Here is an 18,007-nt window from a genome sequence, read left to right as displayed (position 1 = left end):
ACTACCTGCCCCGCCACGTAGCCATCAGGCTCTTGAACAAAAGGGGATAACTACACTCAACTTCACTTTCCCCATCATTGAAATGTTCCCACAACCAATAATCTCACTTTTAAGGACTCTATTTCGAGTTCTTGTTATTTATTGATATTTATTTATACTTGCATTTGCACAGTTGGTTGTCTTCTGCACTCTGATGGATCTAGCATTGACCATGTATTAGTTATTATTCTACAGATTTTTTGAGTATGCCCACGAGAAAGTGAATCTTAGGTTTGTATATGGTGACATATATGTACTTTGATAATAACATTTACATCAATCTTTGAACTAGTTTTAAACCAGCTTAGTAAAGAGAAAGCGATCATTTTGCTGAAGGGAATCAAGTCAAGATCAGACATAGAACAAAAGATCTAAAATGACATGAGAAAAAGTCTCCTACACAAGTAATGTTTGGGGCCTTGAATGCGTCGTTAGGGGTGGTAGAAGCAGATACAAATGCACTGTTCTTCGCAAGAATGCATACGTAATGCTCAAAGTGAATTAGATATAAGCGGTTTAAAGAATCTGCAAGACTCTGGGGAGGGGGAGAAATCCGGAACTGGCTATATTTTTGAGTTACAGCCTGGGAATTTTAATGAGCCGAATGGCTTCCTTGCGTGGTGTAATTTGACTGTGGTTCCACGTAGACTCGATCACTCTATAGTTTCTGTGTTTTAGTAACTACTTATTAAGTCCTCCGTGTTAAACTATCATGGTCCCTCAGGGCAGAGACGACCGTCACTACTGCATTTGAACTAATCCCTGCCCTGACCGCTACCTTCACTGAGTTAGAAACTGGTCGCCAGGGTTGCTCGCTCGCCAGGTGCTATCTGCGCTTGATTGGTTTATTGAGGCGTCAATCACTCTGACGTCCGGCATGGTCAGGTGACATCGAGGCGGAGCCTGGCCTGATCCCAGAGTGCTCGGCGTAGGGCCGCGATAGAAAAGATGGCGGTGGCGGTGAGAAGTTTGCAGGATCAACTGGAAAAAGCCAAGGAAAGTTTGAAGAATGTGGACGAGAACATTCGCAAGCTGACGGGCCGGGACCCAAACGACCTTAGGTAATGATGCGTGCCAGCTGCGGCCCGGCCGCCGTCAGGGGGTAAGAGCGGGAACCATGCTCCCGCGCGTTGGCTGCGCGGCCTGTGAGCAGCTGCGGCCACTGTTGGTGTCCGACAGGGGACTGGGATCAGGACCAGGCGGTCGTGGCAGTATCGCAACGAGTGGGAACCTAGTGATACTCAGGTGGCCGTCAGCCCGCCATGTGCAGCCTCACATGAAACCGTGTTCCTCGGCCTGGACCCTACTGTTTCCAGTACCCCCCCAACCTAACTCCTTCCCCACGTCTATGCTACCTGATTCCACGGGACAAATAACAGCTATCTGGGCCGTGAATCCCTACAGCAATAAAATAAGCACCAACTCTTTGCCATTCTTTCCATTAATAGGAGTTACATAATTGAAAAGAGACAAATCGACCCTGCTTTCGCTCATAACGACTAGAATTCATGTCTCTTCTTTACCCCCCCCCCCCCCGCCACCGATTTAGTTTACTGGTCCCCAACTGACAACCTTATGCGGGCAAAGAACATTCCATTTGCGGGCAGAATAGTGTATATGTTGATTTTAAGCTGAATTACTTTTGTTCTAACTTAAATGCAAACTTGGAATTTCAATTTAGTTGTCAAAAATAATGGATTTATTTTGCAGAGTGCATGGAGTCAAAACATTCCTTAAGTTAGTGTTCTCAGTCTCAGTAATGAAATGAAATTAGATTGAAGTGTCAAAAATATAGAAGAGGTGGCTTGCCTGCTATTTTATCAAAAGCCATTGGGCTTATCCACGATATTGAGCCAGGTGGTTACTCTGCGGTATTGATAACAAGGTCTGGTGATGGTGTTGAAGCTGCATCTGGGTGTTAATGTCAAAACTGGTCTCATACTCTTAGCTGGGATTGTGGAAGAGCTCTTGACGTTTGGTAAAGTAGGCATTGGGAATGAATTCTGAAACATGGTGAATTATTTCTGTTGTATTTTAGGACTCGCTTATAAAATAAGTTTGATGCATTGCAATTATTTATTTCATCGGTGATTTTGACCAGAATAGGCTCCAGATGTCATGGCTTCTTGTGCCCCACAAACGACCAGGAGACGTAGAAGATTCTTCAAGTATTAAACTTTAATTTGCAAATCAAAGCTGAGACAGTGAGCTAGTCGCTGATTGCCCACTGACCCTTGTGCATAGCATTTTTTTTATAGCAATCTCCTGGTTTAGTTGCATTAATATATCCACTCAGTCTACAGTTGTGTATCACCATAACATCAGCTCCTGACTTCCCACTATTGTTTCTACCCATGAACTTAATCATGTTCTAATCTGCTTTTTGGGCCTCATCCCTGGCCACAGTTACCTCTTAGCTAGCCTCTCATTAACACACCATTATCTTCTTATTTGGCTACATTCTTAAGTTACTGATGTGTTCAATAGTACAGAGACATACAGAGATTTCATTCTCCTACTAAATTGGATACATACATAGCAAATACAAAGCTGACTACATAGTTTTGGCTACACAGCAAACAATGCAACTTTATACTCCAATACAGACTGAAGGGATTTGAAAATAGGTGAAAGGAAAAGTCATCATGAAAATTTGTACACATCCTGCTGAAATAAGTATTAATTTTGTTAGTGTTGGTAGAATTAATGATAGTTTATTCCATAAGAAATTATAGAAGGAGTGGGATCACAAATGAGAAAATCTGCAAATGCTGGAAATCCAAGCAACACGCACACACACAAAATGCTGGAGAAACGCAGGCAGCATCTATGGAAAAAAAAGTCCAGTCAACATTTTGGGCCAAGACTCTTCAGCAGAATGGACAAAGAGTGGGATTATGGGATATAAAAATGGGAAACTTAGATCAGCTAAAATAGGTGCCTGCTATTTTATCATAAGCCATTGATCGTCATGAAGAAATTGGGACAGTAAGGCATGTTTCTGTTCTGTACAATGTCATAAATGTGTCTGTATTTAATTTTTTTTAAGAAAGTAAAGTGATTTACTTGCATCAACAATCATAGATATTAGCGAGAAGTTACAGAAATATACTTCTGAAATTACTGTACCGAGAAGTCTACTTGATAAAATGCAGCTAATCACATGTTAATCAAAACTTGTTCTTAACTAGGCCTGGCCAAGCTAGACGTTTATCCATCACAGGACCTGGTGGAGGTAGGGGGCGTGGGATTGGATTACTTAGGTAAGATTAAAATTCTTTTTCAATGTTTCTTTTACTAGTGATGTGCAATCATTTGCTACATCCTGCATTCATCGGAAATTTTGTATTTAGTTTGTGTAAATCAGAAAACAATATAAAAGCAGATTAAGGAAGGAGTCCTGATTCTGCTTGTTACTTTTATATCCTGCTGCTGTACATTTTGTGACAATAAGTTGTCACTTAATGCACTCAAAGTGAAGGAGGAAAAGATTGTTTATCTTCTCTAGTAAAGAAGCCTCTTGGTTGACTTGACTGTTCCATTTATTTAGACGTGGACTCTCGGATAGCGGAGGAGGACCCCCAGCTAAACAGAGAGATTTGGATGGAGCAATCAACAGGTAAGAGCACTTGCAAAATGGTTTCTTTAGCCTAAAACTGGACATGCTTTCTCTGGCTTACAGGTGGAGTTAGAATGACCATTTTGTCCAATGACTGGTTTGGTGTGTAGAGACTATTATACATAGAAGCAGAATTAGAACATTCAGCTCAACCAGTCTACTCGGCCATTCAGTCATGGCTGATTTTCCTTCTCAAACGTATTCTTTTGTCTTCTCCATGAAATCTAAAATCTATCAATCTCTACTTTAAATATACCCAATGATTTGATGTAGCAACGAATTCCACAGGTTCACCACCCTCTGCCTAAATAAATTTGTCCTCATGTCTGTTATAAAGGGACACCTTTTTGTTTTGAGGCTCTGCCCTGTGGTCTGAAACTCTTCCAATGGAAGATAATAATATTTTGTCCTGATTTGAGTGAGTTTTCTGCAGATCCATAGTGATGATGCTGCATTATGAATGGAGCTTCTGTTCTTATTCAGATAGCATTAATGCAGTAAATGCAGACACGAGGTTCTTCTACAGTGCACCTTGAGTTCAATTTTTCTAGTTTAATACCAATCTTAAGATGTCTTTGTAACTGCAAAATGTAGTGAGCCATAATTGACAAATAAATCTTTTAAATTAGTTTTGAAAATATTAGTACTAGTTGGTTTAATCAAGTGGCTAGAACAAGGAAATATTAGTAAATGTAACTGCTTAGAGTAAGTGGCTGGTGTACAGCAATTAGATGTGTGCCTGACTCTTTATAGCTGGCGGCATATCTTAATCTTCCTTGCTCCCATCTTTTGATAATATCAAAGATGTGTCCATTGTGAAGCCCAAGACATCTTTTGGGCTCTGAGCTATTTTGAGTCAGAGCTTGGATTGAGTCTGCATTTTCAGCTGTTAGAAACTTTAGTTGTCATTTTTGATTCAGTTGTTGCTGTGATAATCATTATATAGTTTTCTGTTTGGCTAAATGGTTTTAGCTTATTGTGATAAATGCTTTTACATTCTTACATGGGTTACTTTTTATTTTGAATGTCCTGGCTTCTATTGTCTCATTGCTTAACCTTAGAGTTATTCTATATTAGAATTTGCAGCTGTACTGGGGTTTTGTGCCCATCCGTGCAGGTATTTTTCCAGTTGTTAGTAGTATTTGAGTCAAACCTGATATAGGTCTGGAGTTTTATGTGACTCATTGGAAAAACTATACACTTCTCTAAATATAATCTTTATAACAAACTGCATCTCATTTTACTAATGTTACCTCTTCTAGACTTTTGTTACCTATACTTGCATTCTGATCTAAATTGTTTTCTTTCTCTTCCTATGTTAATTTTCACTTGTAAGCAGTCTGTTCTGCTTTATTATATTTTACTTTCTCTGCCATGTTAGAAGAGTTTTGTCCAAATCACTTTAATCACTCCACTGGGATAGTGTTGTGGTTTTTCGTGCCTCGCAAATGACCAAGAGACGCAGAAGATTCTTCAAGAAGGGTTAAACTTTAATTTGCAAATCAAAGCTGAGACAGTCATTGAGCTAGTCGCTGATTGCCCACCCATCCTCGAACATTTTTTATAGCAATCTCCTGGTCCAGTTGCATTAGCATATGTAATCGATCTATAATTGTAATACACATACATCATGTCCCTATTATTCCTATCAATTGGCTTAATCATGTCCTAATCTACAACTCTTAGCTACCTCTCATTAACACACCATTGTCTTCTACATTCCTAAGATTTCATTCTAAATTGAGTACATGCATAGCAAACTGACTACATAGTTTTGGTTACACAGCAAATGATACAAGTTTTACACTCCACAATATTTTTATACTCCAATAATAGTCACCCAATTCTGTTTAAAAAAATTTGGACTATGTCATCAATACAATTTCTTACAGAGCTGTTCTCAATGCTTCATGAGTATGTGGCTCCTCCCTCTTAAGCTCCTGCCAAATCCTAGTTCCCGAAATTCTCCGCAGGAACTGAAGTAGAATCTTTTTTTGCCATGATTCCCATGTGATCTATATTGTAGGTCAATCACTTTCCATTTCTAAGAGCTCAAGCACTTGGATACCTACCCTGGTTTCTATCTAATGTGGAGGTACCTATCATGCATTCCTAACGCCATGCAGGTTTGACGGGCAGCTTCCTACCATGGATACTTACTGCTATTTTTTTCTTCACTGTTTCTTCCTCATCTGTGACTTCCAGAAATATATTCAGAGTTTGTTTATTGTATTCAATAACATTCAGACCATCTGCTACATGAATTTCTCAGGACACTTAGCTTCCAGAAATTTTGTTTGCAGAGGTTCTATGACTTGTTCTGCACTGCCACAATAAGTAGGCTGAAGTGTATATAACTGATAAGTACTATACTGTGCAAGTCAATATTTTAAAAATCTATAAAGTGAAGATGCTCTCAAAAATAATGAAATTAAAAGTTTCTAAATTGCAAAAAAAAATTATAGAGTAGTAAGCAGTAAAAAAACACAAGTCACATCAATATTTGGTGTGCCCACCTTTTCTTTAAAACAGCTTCAATTCTCTTGGGTACATTGTCGTGCAGTTATATAAGAAAATCGGCTGGTAGGTTGTTCCAGGCATCTTAGAAAACTTGCTGCAGTTCTGCAGACTGTGGCTGTCTCGCTTGCTTCTGTCTCCAGGTAAGCCCAGATGGCCTCAATGAGGTTGAGATCAGGGCTTTGTGGAGGTCATATAGCTTGGTGCCGATCTCTTTGTTCTTCCTTTCATTAAAGGTAGATTTTTGACTTTGGCCTGCTGCAAAATGAAGTTGGGACCGATCAGATGGTATTATGTGATAGATGAGAATCTGCTTATACATCTCAGCATTGAGGATTCCCATTAATTCTGAGCTGATCATTAACTCCATTTGCAGAAGTACAGCCCCAATTCTGCAGGGAACTGTTAGCTGCAGACACTCATCCATGTAAGTGCTCTCCAGTTCTATGGACAAACTATTTCCTGTTTGAGGCAAAAATTTCATATTTTGACTTGTCAGTCCAGAGCGCTTGCTGCTATTGTTCAGCACCCCAGTCCTTGCATATTTGTGTGTAGGTGAGTCACATGGTTTTGTTTCCACTTCAGAGGAATGGCTTTTTGGCAGCAATCCTCCCATAACGGTCACTTCTGAGAAAACTTCTCCAGACTGTAGAGGAATGTGTCCCTCATCTCTCAGTCTCCGTGGCCGACCACTGTGATTCTGGTCCTCAATCTTGCCCAGTTATTCATACTTCTTCAGAAGAGCTTGGACAGCAGATCTTGAAGCTTCTGTCTGCAATGAAATTTCTGCTTGGAAGAGACCTTGCCAATGTAGGGTGACCACATTGTGTCTTTTTGCTGTGATCGCTCGTGCCATGGTGTAAGAAATTATGATTTGAAGGTATATCACATCTGCCACACCCTTGCCTTTTAGTTTGGTTGTCCTTTGCCCAGTTTGATTACATCTGTACCTGTTCCTGTTTCAGTTAATCAGTTTAGTTCATTCAACTCATGTCATTGATCATTAGCACCTGAAATCTAAAATTTGCTCTTTTTTACTGATACACTAATACAGAAGACAAAATTAAACATCTAAAGCAAAATTTATATAAAAAAAATCTAGGGTGTCTCGAAGACTTTTGCATAGTTTCATATCAGGTGTCTACTTAGCTATACTTGAACAACTGACAGTAGTGAATTTGGGATCAAGCCATTACTTGTCTGATTGTGGAAATTCATACTTCTAGGTCTTCAACTTCAGTACAAACTTTACTGCTTCTGGAGTTGAAAGAATGAATTTGTGTTCACTACTTCTCCACAAGCATTCAAAAGGAGGCGGGTATAATCCCTGCAGGTGGAAGAATGCAAATTAGGAATAGCTTTTTTACTGATAACTTAGAGGTTGAGAAATTTTAGGCAGTGTGCATAAGAGTCTGACCAAAATTAGGTGTATAGAGGAACTCACAAACAGTTAGCTTAAAGCAAGGGTTCCCAACCTGGGGTCCATGGGCCCCTCAGTTATTAGTAGGGGTCCATAGCATAAAAAGCTTGGGAACCCTGGCTTAAAGAGAATCTTGCTGTTAAATTTAAAACAGCCTGAAAGAAGTATATACTTTTAGGAATTTGACTTGCAGCTGCACAGTTGTTAAATGCTATATTTTTTCATAAAAAGGCTGGGAGATCGTCGTTCAAGAAGAGAGTCACGTCAAGACAGTGACGCAGAGGATGATGAAGATACAAAAAAGGTATTGTAGATATAAATACCATTCCTGTTTTATTGTTAATTGCATTGCCAAATTAGAAATGGAATGCAAGTTATGATGATCCATTAACTTTTCACTTCACCATGGGAATAGGGCACTGCAGCTGAGCTATATGCTTTTGGGGCAGTAAACAGTCTTTGAGAAAGTATATTGTGAATAATCATTGGGAACTGAATGAAATTTCTTAAATACCTCTAATCAGCCTAATGGCTACCTTTTTTTAATAAAGTGCTTGGATGGTTCTTCTCAATGTGGGAATGTATTTGTGTATTGTCATCATATTATTAAAAGCAGGAATAAATTTGTACTGAAATAAAATATTTATTCTTCACAGCCAGCGTTGCAGTCTTCAGTTGTTGCTACCTCCAAAGAAAGGACACGCCGAGACCTTATTCAAGATCAAACAATGGATGAGAAGGGCAAAGAAAGGTATGCTTTTCAAATATTATATTCCCTTTGAGAACTCACTTGTATTTGGTTAACTGTTGGGGGAGTGGAATTGCACTAACAGTGATTTAACTTTAAATTTCGTTTATTAATGAAAATTGTTTTTAAGAAAAAAAGATGTGGCCTGAAAGGTTGAATTTACGGTCTGTTGTTTTTAATGTAAGTATCATTTGTGAAATATGGCTGAATGAAAATGTTATTTTCACCTTGCAAATTCAGATTATTGTCATTCAGAAACCACAAATGCTATGCAGTTAAAAAATGAGAACGTTCCCCCAGAATGATGTCACAAAAGCATATGAAAAACGGACTACACCAGAAAATCCACGTAACGTTTGGCAATCCCCAATGCAGAGTCCGGAGAGGCTGCTGCGTATTAATATCACGCTACCGTCTAGCGCGTTTCCCGGAAGGAGCTCCAAATCCACCAGACAAAAACTAAAGCTACAAGACCTGCACAAAACCACATAATTACAACATATAGTTACAACAGTGCAAACAATAGCATAATTCATTAAAAAAAAACTGGGCACAGTAAAAAGTCTAAGATGTTAAAGGACTGTAAGTTCAAAAGAAATCACCACAGTTTCCACAAGTCTCCAGTATCCCGACAGACTCGCCATCCCATGCCAGCGGCAGAAGGGAATACCCCCGCTATGGACTTCCAAGGCAACGCCTGACTCAGCCTCGCAGACACAGCACGCAATGGAAGCTCCGTCGAAGCCAGCCTCGCAGACGCAGCACACACCGAAAGTGATCGGAGTCCGTCGAACCTCCAAGCCGACAACCATCCCCTCCGGCACAGCTTCTGCCGAGCGTATTAAGACGGCCCCGCTAACGGCCATCAGCAACGCAACCCCGAGGACTGGGGGCCTGTTCTTCCCAGCAGATTCTCGGACCTTGGAGCAGCAGCAACGAAGAAGGTCTTCCTGGAATTTCCCGATGTTTCTCCATGCTTCCTTGTCTGTTTTCAATCGATTATGATTGTGCACGGCACCCACTTCACAAATAACAGATAATCAGTTCCGGAGTGGCCACTGCAAGCTGTGTCACGCCACCATCTTGCATCATTGGCACATCTTTTGCATTTATTAATCACTTGCTAATGTAAGTTGTTTTATAGGCACTAATACTCTAGCTGGTTTCAGCACAAGATTTTATTACTGGAGGAAAAATCTTGTGCTAAAACGTTAGAGACAGCAAAGTTGCCGCCTGAGATGCGACAGGAACTTTTAACACAAGATTTTATTACTAAGTATGTATAGCATAATAGAGCACTTTCAAGAGCACACAATGCAAATCATTGATAACCTCGGGGAAGGGTTTCTTTTTTTGGTAGCCTTTTACCTGTTCTAAGGCCTATGCAGTTGTACTGGTTTAGAATTGTTCTATTTTCCTTCTGTGAGCGTGCTTTTGTTTTTAAGGCACCCCTTTAAAGCTATTTACTTATGTTTTGTATTGTTGATGGGCCTCTTAATAAGAACATGAATTCCACCTAGTGTTTTGAGTTTAAGGTCAGATAATGGCTGACCCACTCTTTCCTGCATAAGCCTATATCACTGATTAAGTTAAAGTTGAGATACGTATACAAGAGTTATAATGATTATCAATCCTTTTGGTGAAGTCACTCCTATCGGTTTGAAAAATCTGACTCAGTCTAAGTCTGCAACTTCCTAGTTTTGAAGTTCTCAACAAAGGAAAACCACCTCCAACCTCTACTCTTTTGAGTCTCTTAATTGGATTTCATTGTGATCACCATTTTAAGTACGTATTGGAAACATTTATTTTCTCCTTTCGTACTAACCAAAGAAAACTTTACATTTATGCATATTCATCTACTACATTCTTCCTACCTCATAGCTTGTCCACATCACTTTAAAGTCATGCTTATTACTTTTTTAGCTTAGTTTAAAAGTCAAACTGAGTTCCCTGCCCCATGGGTATAGAGCATAAATAACTGAGGTCTTAACACTGACCCTTGTAGGGCACAAGGTAGCTTATGAGCCTGAAACCCTGATTATGATCTAATTTTTTCCTTATCAATCATTTCTCATATGTGCTTGTGTATTAAATGTAATCCAATGATCTAATTTTGTGATGAGTATTTTACAATAGTCTAAATCTGCTAGTTCTAGCATTACATACACTGCTTCTCTTCATAAATCAACATCATTGTTCTGTTCTATTATGATTTTTGTGCCTGTTTGAAGTAACTTATAATATTGACATTGAGCTAGTTAATGTATAGTTCAGTATTTTCAGTTGCTATTTGGAAGGAACAGAATCTGACTTGTTCAGTTGGATCTTCATAAATTCAGGAAAACCAAAATCAATTCTTCCACTAGTTATCTGCTTTTAAGCCATTAAGCCTCAGCTGAAATGTTGGCCATTGCTCATCTTGCAACATTTAATCTAGTTTTCTGATACATTTAGCCTATTTTCCCATAATAGTTTGATGTTTAATAAGACTGCAATTCTGTACTTGAAATTTCAAGCTGTTTATTTTCTCATTATTAAATTTCTAATTTGAAAACAGTAATCATATGGATTTTTCTGTTTCATTAAATAGAGGGCTATGAGCCTAGGTAATTTCTAAAGTAAGTACGTGTTCGGTACAGCATCGTGGGCTGAAGGCCTTGTATTGTGCTGTAGGCTTTCTATGTTTCTATATACTTTGCACCCTTCAAATTCAGTTGAAATATTAAAAAAGACAATGATCATAAATTATAGTATTATCTTTTTAATGAACATTGTGGTGACCACAGCACACTGGTGAAGAGAACTAAATCTGTAATTATTTTATTATCACTGTCTAATGACATGAAATTTGTTGTTTGACAGCAGTGCAGTGCAAGGACATAAGCTTACTATAAACTATCAAATAAAATACAGTACTGCAAAAAAAACAATTCATACACCTTTCAGAAATCTAGTGGCAGAGAGCAAGAAGCTGTTTGATTCATAGAGTTTGGGTCTTCAGGCTCCTTTATATCCTCACCAATGGTAGCAATGAGAAGGCGTGCGCTAGATGATGAGTGTCCCTTGTGATGAATGCCACCTACTTGGGGCACTACCTTTTGAAGATTTCTTCAATGGTGAGGAAGGTTGTGCCAGTGATGGAGCCTCCTTACCAAGCTGTGATGCAATCAGTAACATTAATATTCTGTGGGGTATTACATTTAAGCAAGCCTCATCAGAATAATGTCACAGATGGAGAAGTGAGGCAAGATAAGTAATGGAAATGATAAAATTGGGGATTTTCTATTTCTGTAAATGCTGTTGTTTTTTTTTTAAAAAGTGACTTGCTCTTAAGTATTGATTGCATGTGAGAAATTACAAATGAGGCACACACATGTCCTTCCTGACTTGTGAATTCATGTGTGCCATATGGATTTGCCAGTGTACTTTGAAAGGCAGCTTACTTTTAACTGCTGGGTATTATTAGTAAGCTAATCTGTTTTAAAGGGGCACCTAGTGGTAAATATACTTTATTCCTTGTAACGCTGCTCTACTATTTTGAGATTACAGTCCAGCAATTTGATCCTCTCCTGGTATTTTGATTGGTCAATGTCAAGGCACTGATTACAAAGTATCTAATTGTTCCATTTTACTTAAATAGGAATCGGCGGATGTTTGGCCTGCTGATGGGTACTTTGCAAAAGTTCAAGCAGGAATCTAATGTTGCAACAGAGAGGGTACTTTTTTCTTTATTATTTGCTGAATTTTCTTTGAGGCCTGATTATTGCATTGTGATTACAAAGGCTTCATCTTTTATATTGCATACAGTTTTCTATATTTCCAATATATGCACACTTTAACGCCCTTGTTCCTTTTTTAATTTTAAAATACTGATACTCAAAATTAGCTCCTGTGCTCCATTCCAATATCATATATCGTTGTCTCCTCTTGGCAAAGCTGTTTTAAGGAAAGTGGAATTGGAGCTCTTTAGGACTGCTAGTTGTGTATGGTTAAGAAACAGTAGTACCTTATTCACCCTGATCGAAACATCCAACCTTTTTGTGACATCAGTCTATTAGTTTAAATAGCGAAGCCAATGCAATTAAAACAGCTGTTCAGCACCTTTCAAAACAAAGCACAAAAAGTTGTGTCGATAGCTTTAAATTGTCCTTTCAGACTAACATGACCTGGGTCATCCCCTGCACAGAAAGATCCAGCAACAGATAATGATGCACTGAACTTCAGCATTAGTCATTTTACTGAACACCCTCATATTTTTGATTTATAACAACAATCATAACTAACAATTTAATTGCAAAGCCTGATAATGTATTTTAACCCTCTCAGAAGAAAGGACAAATCTTAACTATGTTGATAAATGCATTGATGCATAATGTCTTAGACAAATAGAAAATGTGTGGATGCTGAAATATATTTCATCCATTCAAGTAAACTGAATATTTTAAAATGTACTGGATAAATGTCATGCCTAAGTTGTTCCTCTGTCCAATGGTAACCCAAGGCTGTATAATAGTTCACTGTACACACCTCAATTAGTTTATTGTTTCTTAGTTTGCAGCTCATTATCCAAGAGGACATGTAAGTTCACTTAAATTTATTCTGTACAGCTATATAATCAATAACCTTTTTCTGTTATTGTCACAGATTATTCCTTTTAAATTTTACTGGTTTGCATTCCTGGTATTGTTCTGTATCATAAATTCAGCTTCATCTGTGCCTCATCTCACAGTTTAAGAATTTCAGTATGCTAATACAATGGATAAGCAGCCACACTCATTGCTGAGACTTTGGCAATAACAACTGTTGGTGTTCAGTTATGTTGAAGTTTAGTAACTATCATAATATTAATTTGAAGTCTATTGAATACTGAATGTTTATTCTACTTTTGCATTGGTAACAATTGAGAAACTAGTGAATTCATAGACGTTGAAGTGCACATCACCAAAGAATTAATCTTAGCAGTTATCTTGGTGTGACTGGAAAGAAGTAGGGGATTTTATTTTTGGTTTTATATTTTTCTTATTCAATCTACAGCAAAAAAGACGTCAGGAAATAGAACAGAAGCTTGAAGTGCAAGCCGAAGAAGAACGTAAACAAGTAGAAAATGAGAGAAGAGAATTATTCGAGGAACGTCGTGCTAAGCAAACTGAACTAAGACTTCTGGAACAAAAAGTGGAACTAGCTCAGTTGGTAGGAAGATATTTTATCTGAATCAAAAATTTTATGAATTTTGTAGTATATACACTTTAACATTTGTTTGTTTTCTCTAACAGCAAGATGTATGGAATGAACATAACTTAAAAATAATCAAATACATAAGAACCAAGACAAAGCCTCATCTGTTCTACATTCCTGGCAAACATTGCCCAGCTACTCAAAAGCTTTTGGATGATTCCCAGAGGAAGATGAATGGTATGTATTTTCATGGTACTAAAATCACAGTCAATCACATTTCATATGCAGGGTTATATTACATAATTTTGCTTGTTTAATAGAAAGCTTATTTTAGTAATAGCAAAACCAAGCTTTGCATTGTATCCTCATTGAGAATAAACGTTCCAGAGAAGCATTCATTTGTGCCTAATCAAGGAGATTAAGAATAGATTTGGAGTGTTAGAGCAACTGGTAGAGTTTTAAGAGGCAGGATTTGTATTAATCAAGCAGGGCAAAACAAAGGTGGATTCATTTTTTTAACTCACCATGTCTGTGTGGAAGCCTTTGCAAGACAACATCCAATGTGTCTTATGTGCTTTGGTCTCTGTAACCCAATGATTATATTTTTGGAGCAGAATTAATTTGCTAGATTGATGTGTCAGACACAATGACATGTTGAGAGCTTGAGCCTGGTTTTTTGTCATTATTCAGAAAAATGAATGTTGACACCGTTGTGATGTAGGTGCTGAGAGACTGATTCTTTGGACTGAAAAATCTAAAACTATAGCAAAAATTACAGGATACTTGGGAATGTGGAGAAAACTGTATTAAAATGCAACTGTTATTCAGTCAGGTATATCAGCAATTTTAGTTTTTATTTTAATTGTTGAGGTACTTGAAGGATCAAGCAATATAACAGTTGGGTGGGAAAGTGAATGAGGTTGAGGATTGACTACAATCTTACACACTGAACAGATTTGAGAGCCACAATAATTTATTGTGCATGATGTCACCAAAGTACAGGTGTCAGGTGTACAGTACAGGGAAAGGTAAAGGGCTGGAGAAGAAGGAATCTAATAGGAGAGGAGAGTGGACCATGGGAGGATGAAAATGGTGGGGTGGGGGTGGTGGGACATCAGGGAGAAGTGATAAGCAGGTGAGGAGAAGAGGCCAGAGGTGAAAATAGGAGGAAGAGGAATGGGGGTGGTGGAGGAGAAAAATAATTAACAGAAGGTGAAGCCAATGTTCATGCCAGTAGGTTGGAAGCTATCTAGACAGAATATGAGGTGTTACTACTCCACCCTGTGAGTGATCTCATTGTGGCAGAAGAAGCTGTGAGCCCAACACCTGTGAATGGGATAGGAATTAAGATGATTGGCACCAGGAAATGCTGCTTTTGGTGGGTTTAGTGCATGTGCTCGATACACTGGTCTCCCAGTTTAGACCAGAGTTTGATGTTTTCTGGTACTTTTAAATCATCTTCCTCCAAAGATAAGTGCTTGCTTTGTCTTTGGTGTCACATTGCTCATTTTCAAGTGTTAAATCGTTGCATTTGATTGATGTTGGAGGGGATTGGCATGATGCTCAGTTAACATCCTGAGAAGCGTTTTGAATGAGATTTTCCACCTGTGTGGTCAGAAGTTAAGACTATTGGTTAAAATTACTACTTCCCAATTAATTTTTAAAGTCTTAAGTTGGTAAATTCACCCAATCTTGAGTATATAGCGATTAAATTCACATGAATTGCTGGAGCCAAGAATGTCCTGATCTTCACTTATCCAAACCAGATTAATAATTTGTCTTGGATTAGTAGTATTTGTTTACATAAATGGGTAAATACAAAATGAACTGGGGGTTTGCTTTTGCAGCTTTGTGTTGGTTTCTAGAGCTCCTGTCTGATCATTTCCCTGTAAGTTTTGCATTTTTCAGGCTATTGAGTAACTCGGGAGGAATTACTACGACAGTAGAAAAGTTGTTGGTTTCTAGAGTGTAGATCTTGTGCATAGAGTGCAAATAATGTTTCTGATGTAAAGGCCTCCACTGAATTCATCCTTTTGTGCCTCGCTGTTCTAATATGGTCTTACTTTTATCATTGAAAGCAAATATTTTAATTTGTATGTATTAGCAGGTATTTGTTTTTAAATCTGCAGGTATTTTCGAACACAGGCGCCTGGAGTTTGCAGATCAGATTAACAGAATGGAAGTTAGACCTAGACGTCAGTCATTGAAGGAAAAAGAACAGCGAGAGTTGCAGAATGAAGAACAACAAAACGTGGAACAGGAGGGTAAGGTGGCTCATCATGAGGAGATGGAGGAATTGGGTAACCAGAACAATGATGTAGAAATGGAGGCAGCAGAAGAGGAAATGGAAGTAGGTACAGATAAGTGTGATTCAGGGAAGCAACAAGAAAAGCAACAGGAAGAGGAAGCTGAAGAAGAGGAAGAAATAGAGGAAGGGGAAAGCAACAGTCAGCCAGAAAGTGTGCCTGTTGATGGTAAGGAAGCAAGCCAGAATACAGAGAATGATCAGGATATGGTGGAGGAAGTAGATGAGGGTAGAGAGGAGAGGGTAGAAGAGGTTTGTAAGGACCCGGAGCCTGAGCCGGACCCGGAGCCGGAGCCTGAGATGGAGCCAGAGCCTGAACCTCAGCCTGAGCCAGAGCCTGAGATTGTACCTGAACCGGAGCACAAACTAGGATCTGAACCAGGGCCTCAATCCGAACTTGAAAGTTCGGTCAGGCATGAGCCGGAGCAAGAGAATCCTGCCGCTACTCAAGCTGTAGAATTGCAGGTAGAACCAGTTAGGGTGTCACCAAAGAGAAGCAGGAGTAAAAGTAGCAGTAGGAGCAAAAGCAGAGGTCGTGAGAAGGCTCAGAGTAAGAGTAGGAGTCGGAGCAGCAGTAGTTCCAGCTCTGGCAGTAGTTCAAGCACCACCAGCAGTGGCAGCAGCTCAAGCAGTGGCAGCAGTAGTAGGAGCAGCTCCAGCACAAGCAGCAGCAGTGGTAGCAGCAGCAGAGACAGCAGCACTAGCAGCAGCAGCAGTAGCGAGAGCCGGAGTCGAAGCCGGAGTCGGGGTCACAGCAGGGACAGGAAGCGCAGGAGGAGCTCAGATCAAAAACGTAGAGGTATTTCAAGTGCAGATAAAGATCGTAAGTCATCGAAAACCAGTAGCAAAGATTTAAAAGGCTCACGGGAAAAGAGTTCAAGGTTAGATAGAAAGAGGTCTATATCAGAAAGTCGTTCAGGCAAAAGGTCGTCGCGGACTGACAGAGATCATAAATTGGACAGAAAAGATAAAAAGCACTAATCACCTGACTGAAAAAGAAATGACTTTAGGAAGGCAAAGTATTGCTTGATGTGTACAATGTACCTGGTAGACGGAATATTTTCTTTCAGCTGGAGATGAAGCCGCCTTAAGTCTTGCTTGATGTATAGTACTTTTATTTGAAAACCATGACACAAAATTACCATTAATCCCTGTACTTTTACAATGTTTTGTATGCACATGTTTCTCCAATTACAATTAAAGTGTGTTTCAGAAGATGACATTGTATGGAAAATATTGTACCAATCTTGCTGGAAGGATTAGCCTTCTTCCCTTTTCAGTGTTTTTTAAATTTGTTGTATTCAACCACTGATGCCTCCTTTGTACAGTTGAAGTTATAGGGGGCAAAATATAAGTATTGTTCTTAGCGTAAAGATGGTTGTCATTGAGTATGTACTATACAGTTCCTTTCTGTAGAATTAAATGTAAATTTAAAAATTGTTGAAAACTCTTTGTCTTTATATTAAAGTTTTCTACAAAATATGGCTCGATTCACAAAAACTTGCTCTGTAAATGCTGTGGGCTGTGATGGATATCATTTGCAAACCTATCCCTTAAAATGGTCAAGGAAGGAAAGAATCAAAAGAGGATCATCTGAAAATGAGAGCAGGGTAGAAACTATCAGCAATTAATTCAGTTCTTTATGCATTCTGGAAAAAACATCGAGCTCTTCTGCCAGAACTTCAGAATTCCTCCAGCATTTTGTGTTTGTTGCTCAAGATTTCCAGCATCTGTAGAATCGTGCAGTTATGATCAAGCTCCCTTTTACAGTTTGAAGTATATTGAAGAAAGGTAAGTGGGGATTTGGCATATACTATATCCTTCAAGGGGAAGGCATGGCTTGGATACAAGTGAGTTCCAGCAGCTTGCAGTATTAAAACAGGCTCTATTAATGTAAAATTTTAATCTCAAATTTAGTTTCAATTCTGCCCCCCTGCAAGAAAAAAACTATTCCTAGGGTTCCATTCCCTACAATAAGAGTGTCAGGGAATTGGCTGGAATTGTTCCCAAGATTTTATCTTCTGCTTACGTTCTTATACAATTTTATAAATTGGTTAAGCTCAGCTTTGTGATCAGAAAGCCAAATGATCTGTTTCACAACCCATATGAGATGAATTTGTCATCAAGATTGCATTCAGTGGGGAGGTACTTAGATGGCCAAAAGTAACCCAGCACAAGTTCAGT

General features: G+C 38.8%; 1 protein-coding gene across 1 annotated transcript; it reads left to right on the top strand.

The window, feature by feature from the left end:
• Window positions 1-941: 941 nt before the first annotated feature.
• Window positions 942-17,260, top strand: pnn (pinin, desmosome associated protein). The gene is made up of 9 exons (XM_059956845.1): window positions 942-1,100; window positions 3,231-3,302; window positions 3,590-3,658; window positions 7,827-7,899; window positions 8,252-8,346; window positions 11,984-12,059; window positions 13,378-13,533; window positions 13,617-13,755; window positions 15,648-17,260. Exons 1-9 carry the CDS (start codon window positions 988-990, stop codon window positions 16,802-16,804), a joined length of 1,950 nt encoding a protein of 649 aa, XP_059812828.1. The 5' UTR covers window positions 942-987; the 3' UTR covers window positions 16,805-17,260.
• Window positions 17,261-18,007: the final 747 nt, after the last annotated feature.

Source organism: Hypanus sabinus, chromosome 2, assembly GCF_030144855.1.
Source record: "Hypanus sabinus isolate sHypSab1 chromosome 2, sHypSab1.hap1, whole genome shotgun sequence".
NCBI classification, from domain to species: Eukaryota; Metazoa; Chordata; class Chondrichthyes; order Myliobatiformes; family Dasyatidae; genus Hypanus; species Hypanus sabinus.
Note: the sequence above shows the minus strand (reverse complement) of the source record. Positions and strands in the feature narration are given on the sequence as shown.

Excerpts from the sequence above, each read along its gene's own strand:
- pnn (XM_059956845.1), top strand. The coding sequence starts at position 988 with ATGGCGGTGGCGGTGAGAAGTTTGCAGGATCAACTGGAAAAAGCCAAG. Across the intron at positions 12,060-13,377 it reads CTAATGTTGCAACAGAGAGG|CAAAAAAGACGTCAGGAAAT; the intron begins GTACTTTTTTCT and ends TTCAATCTACAG. Across the intron at positions 13,756-15,647 it reads TTCCCAGAGGAAGATGAATG|GTATTTTCGAACACAGGCGC; the intron begins GTATGTATTTTC and ends TTAAATCTGCAG.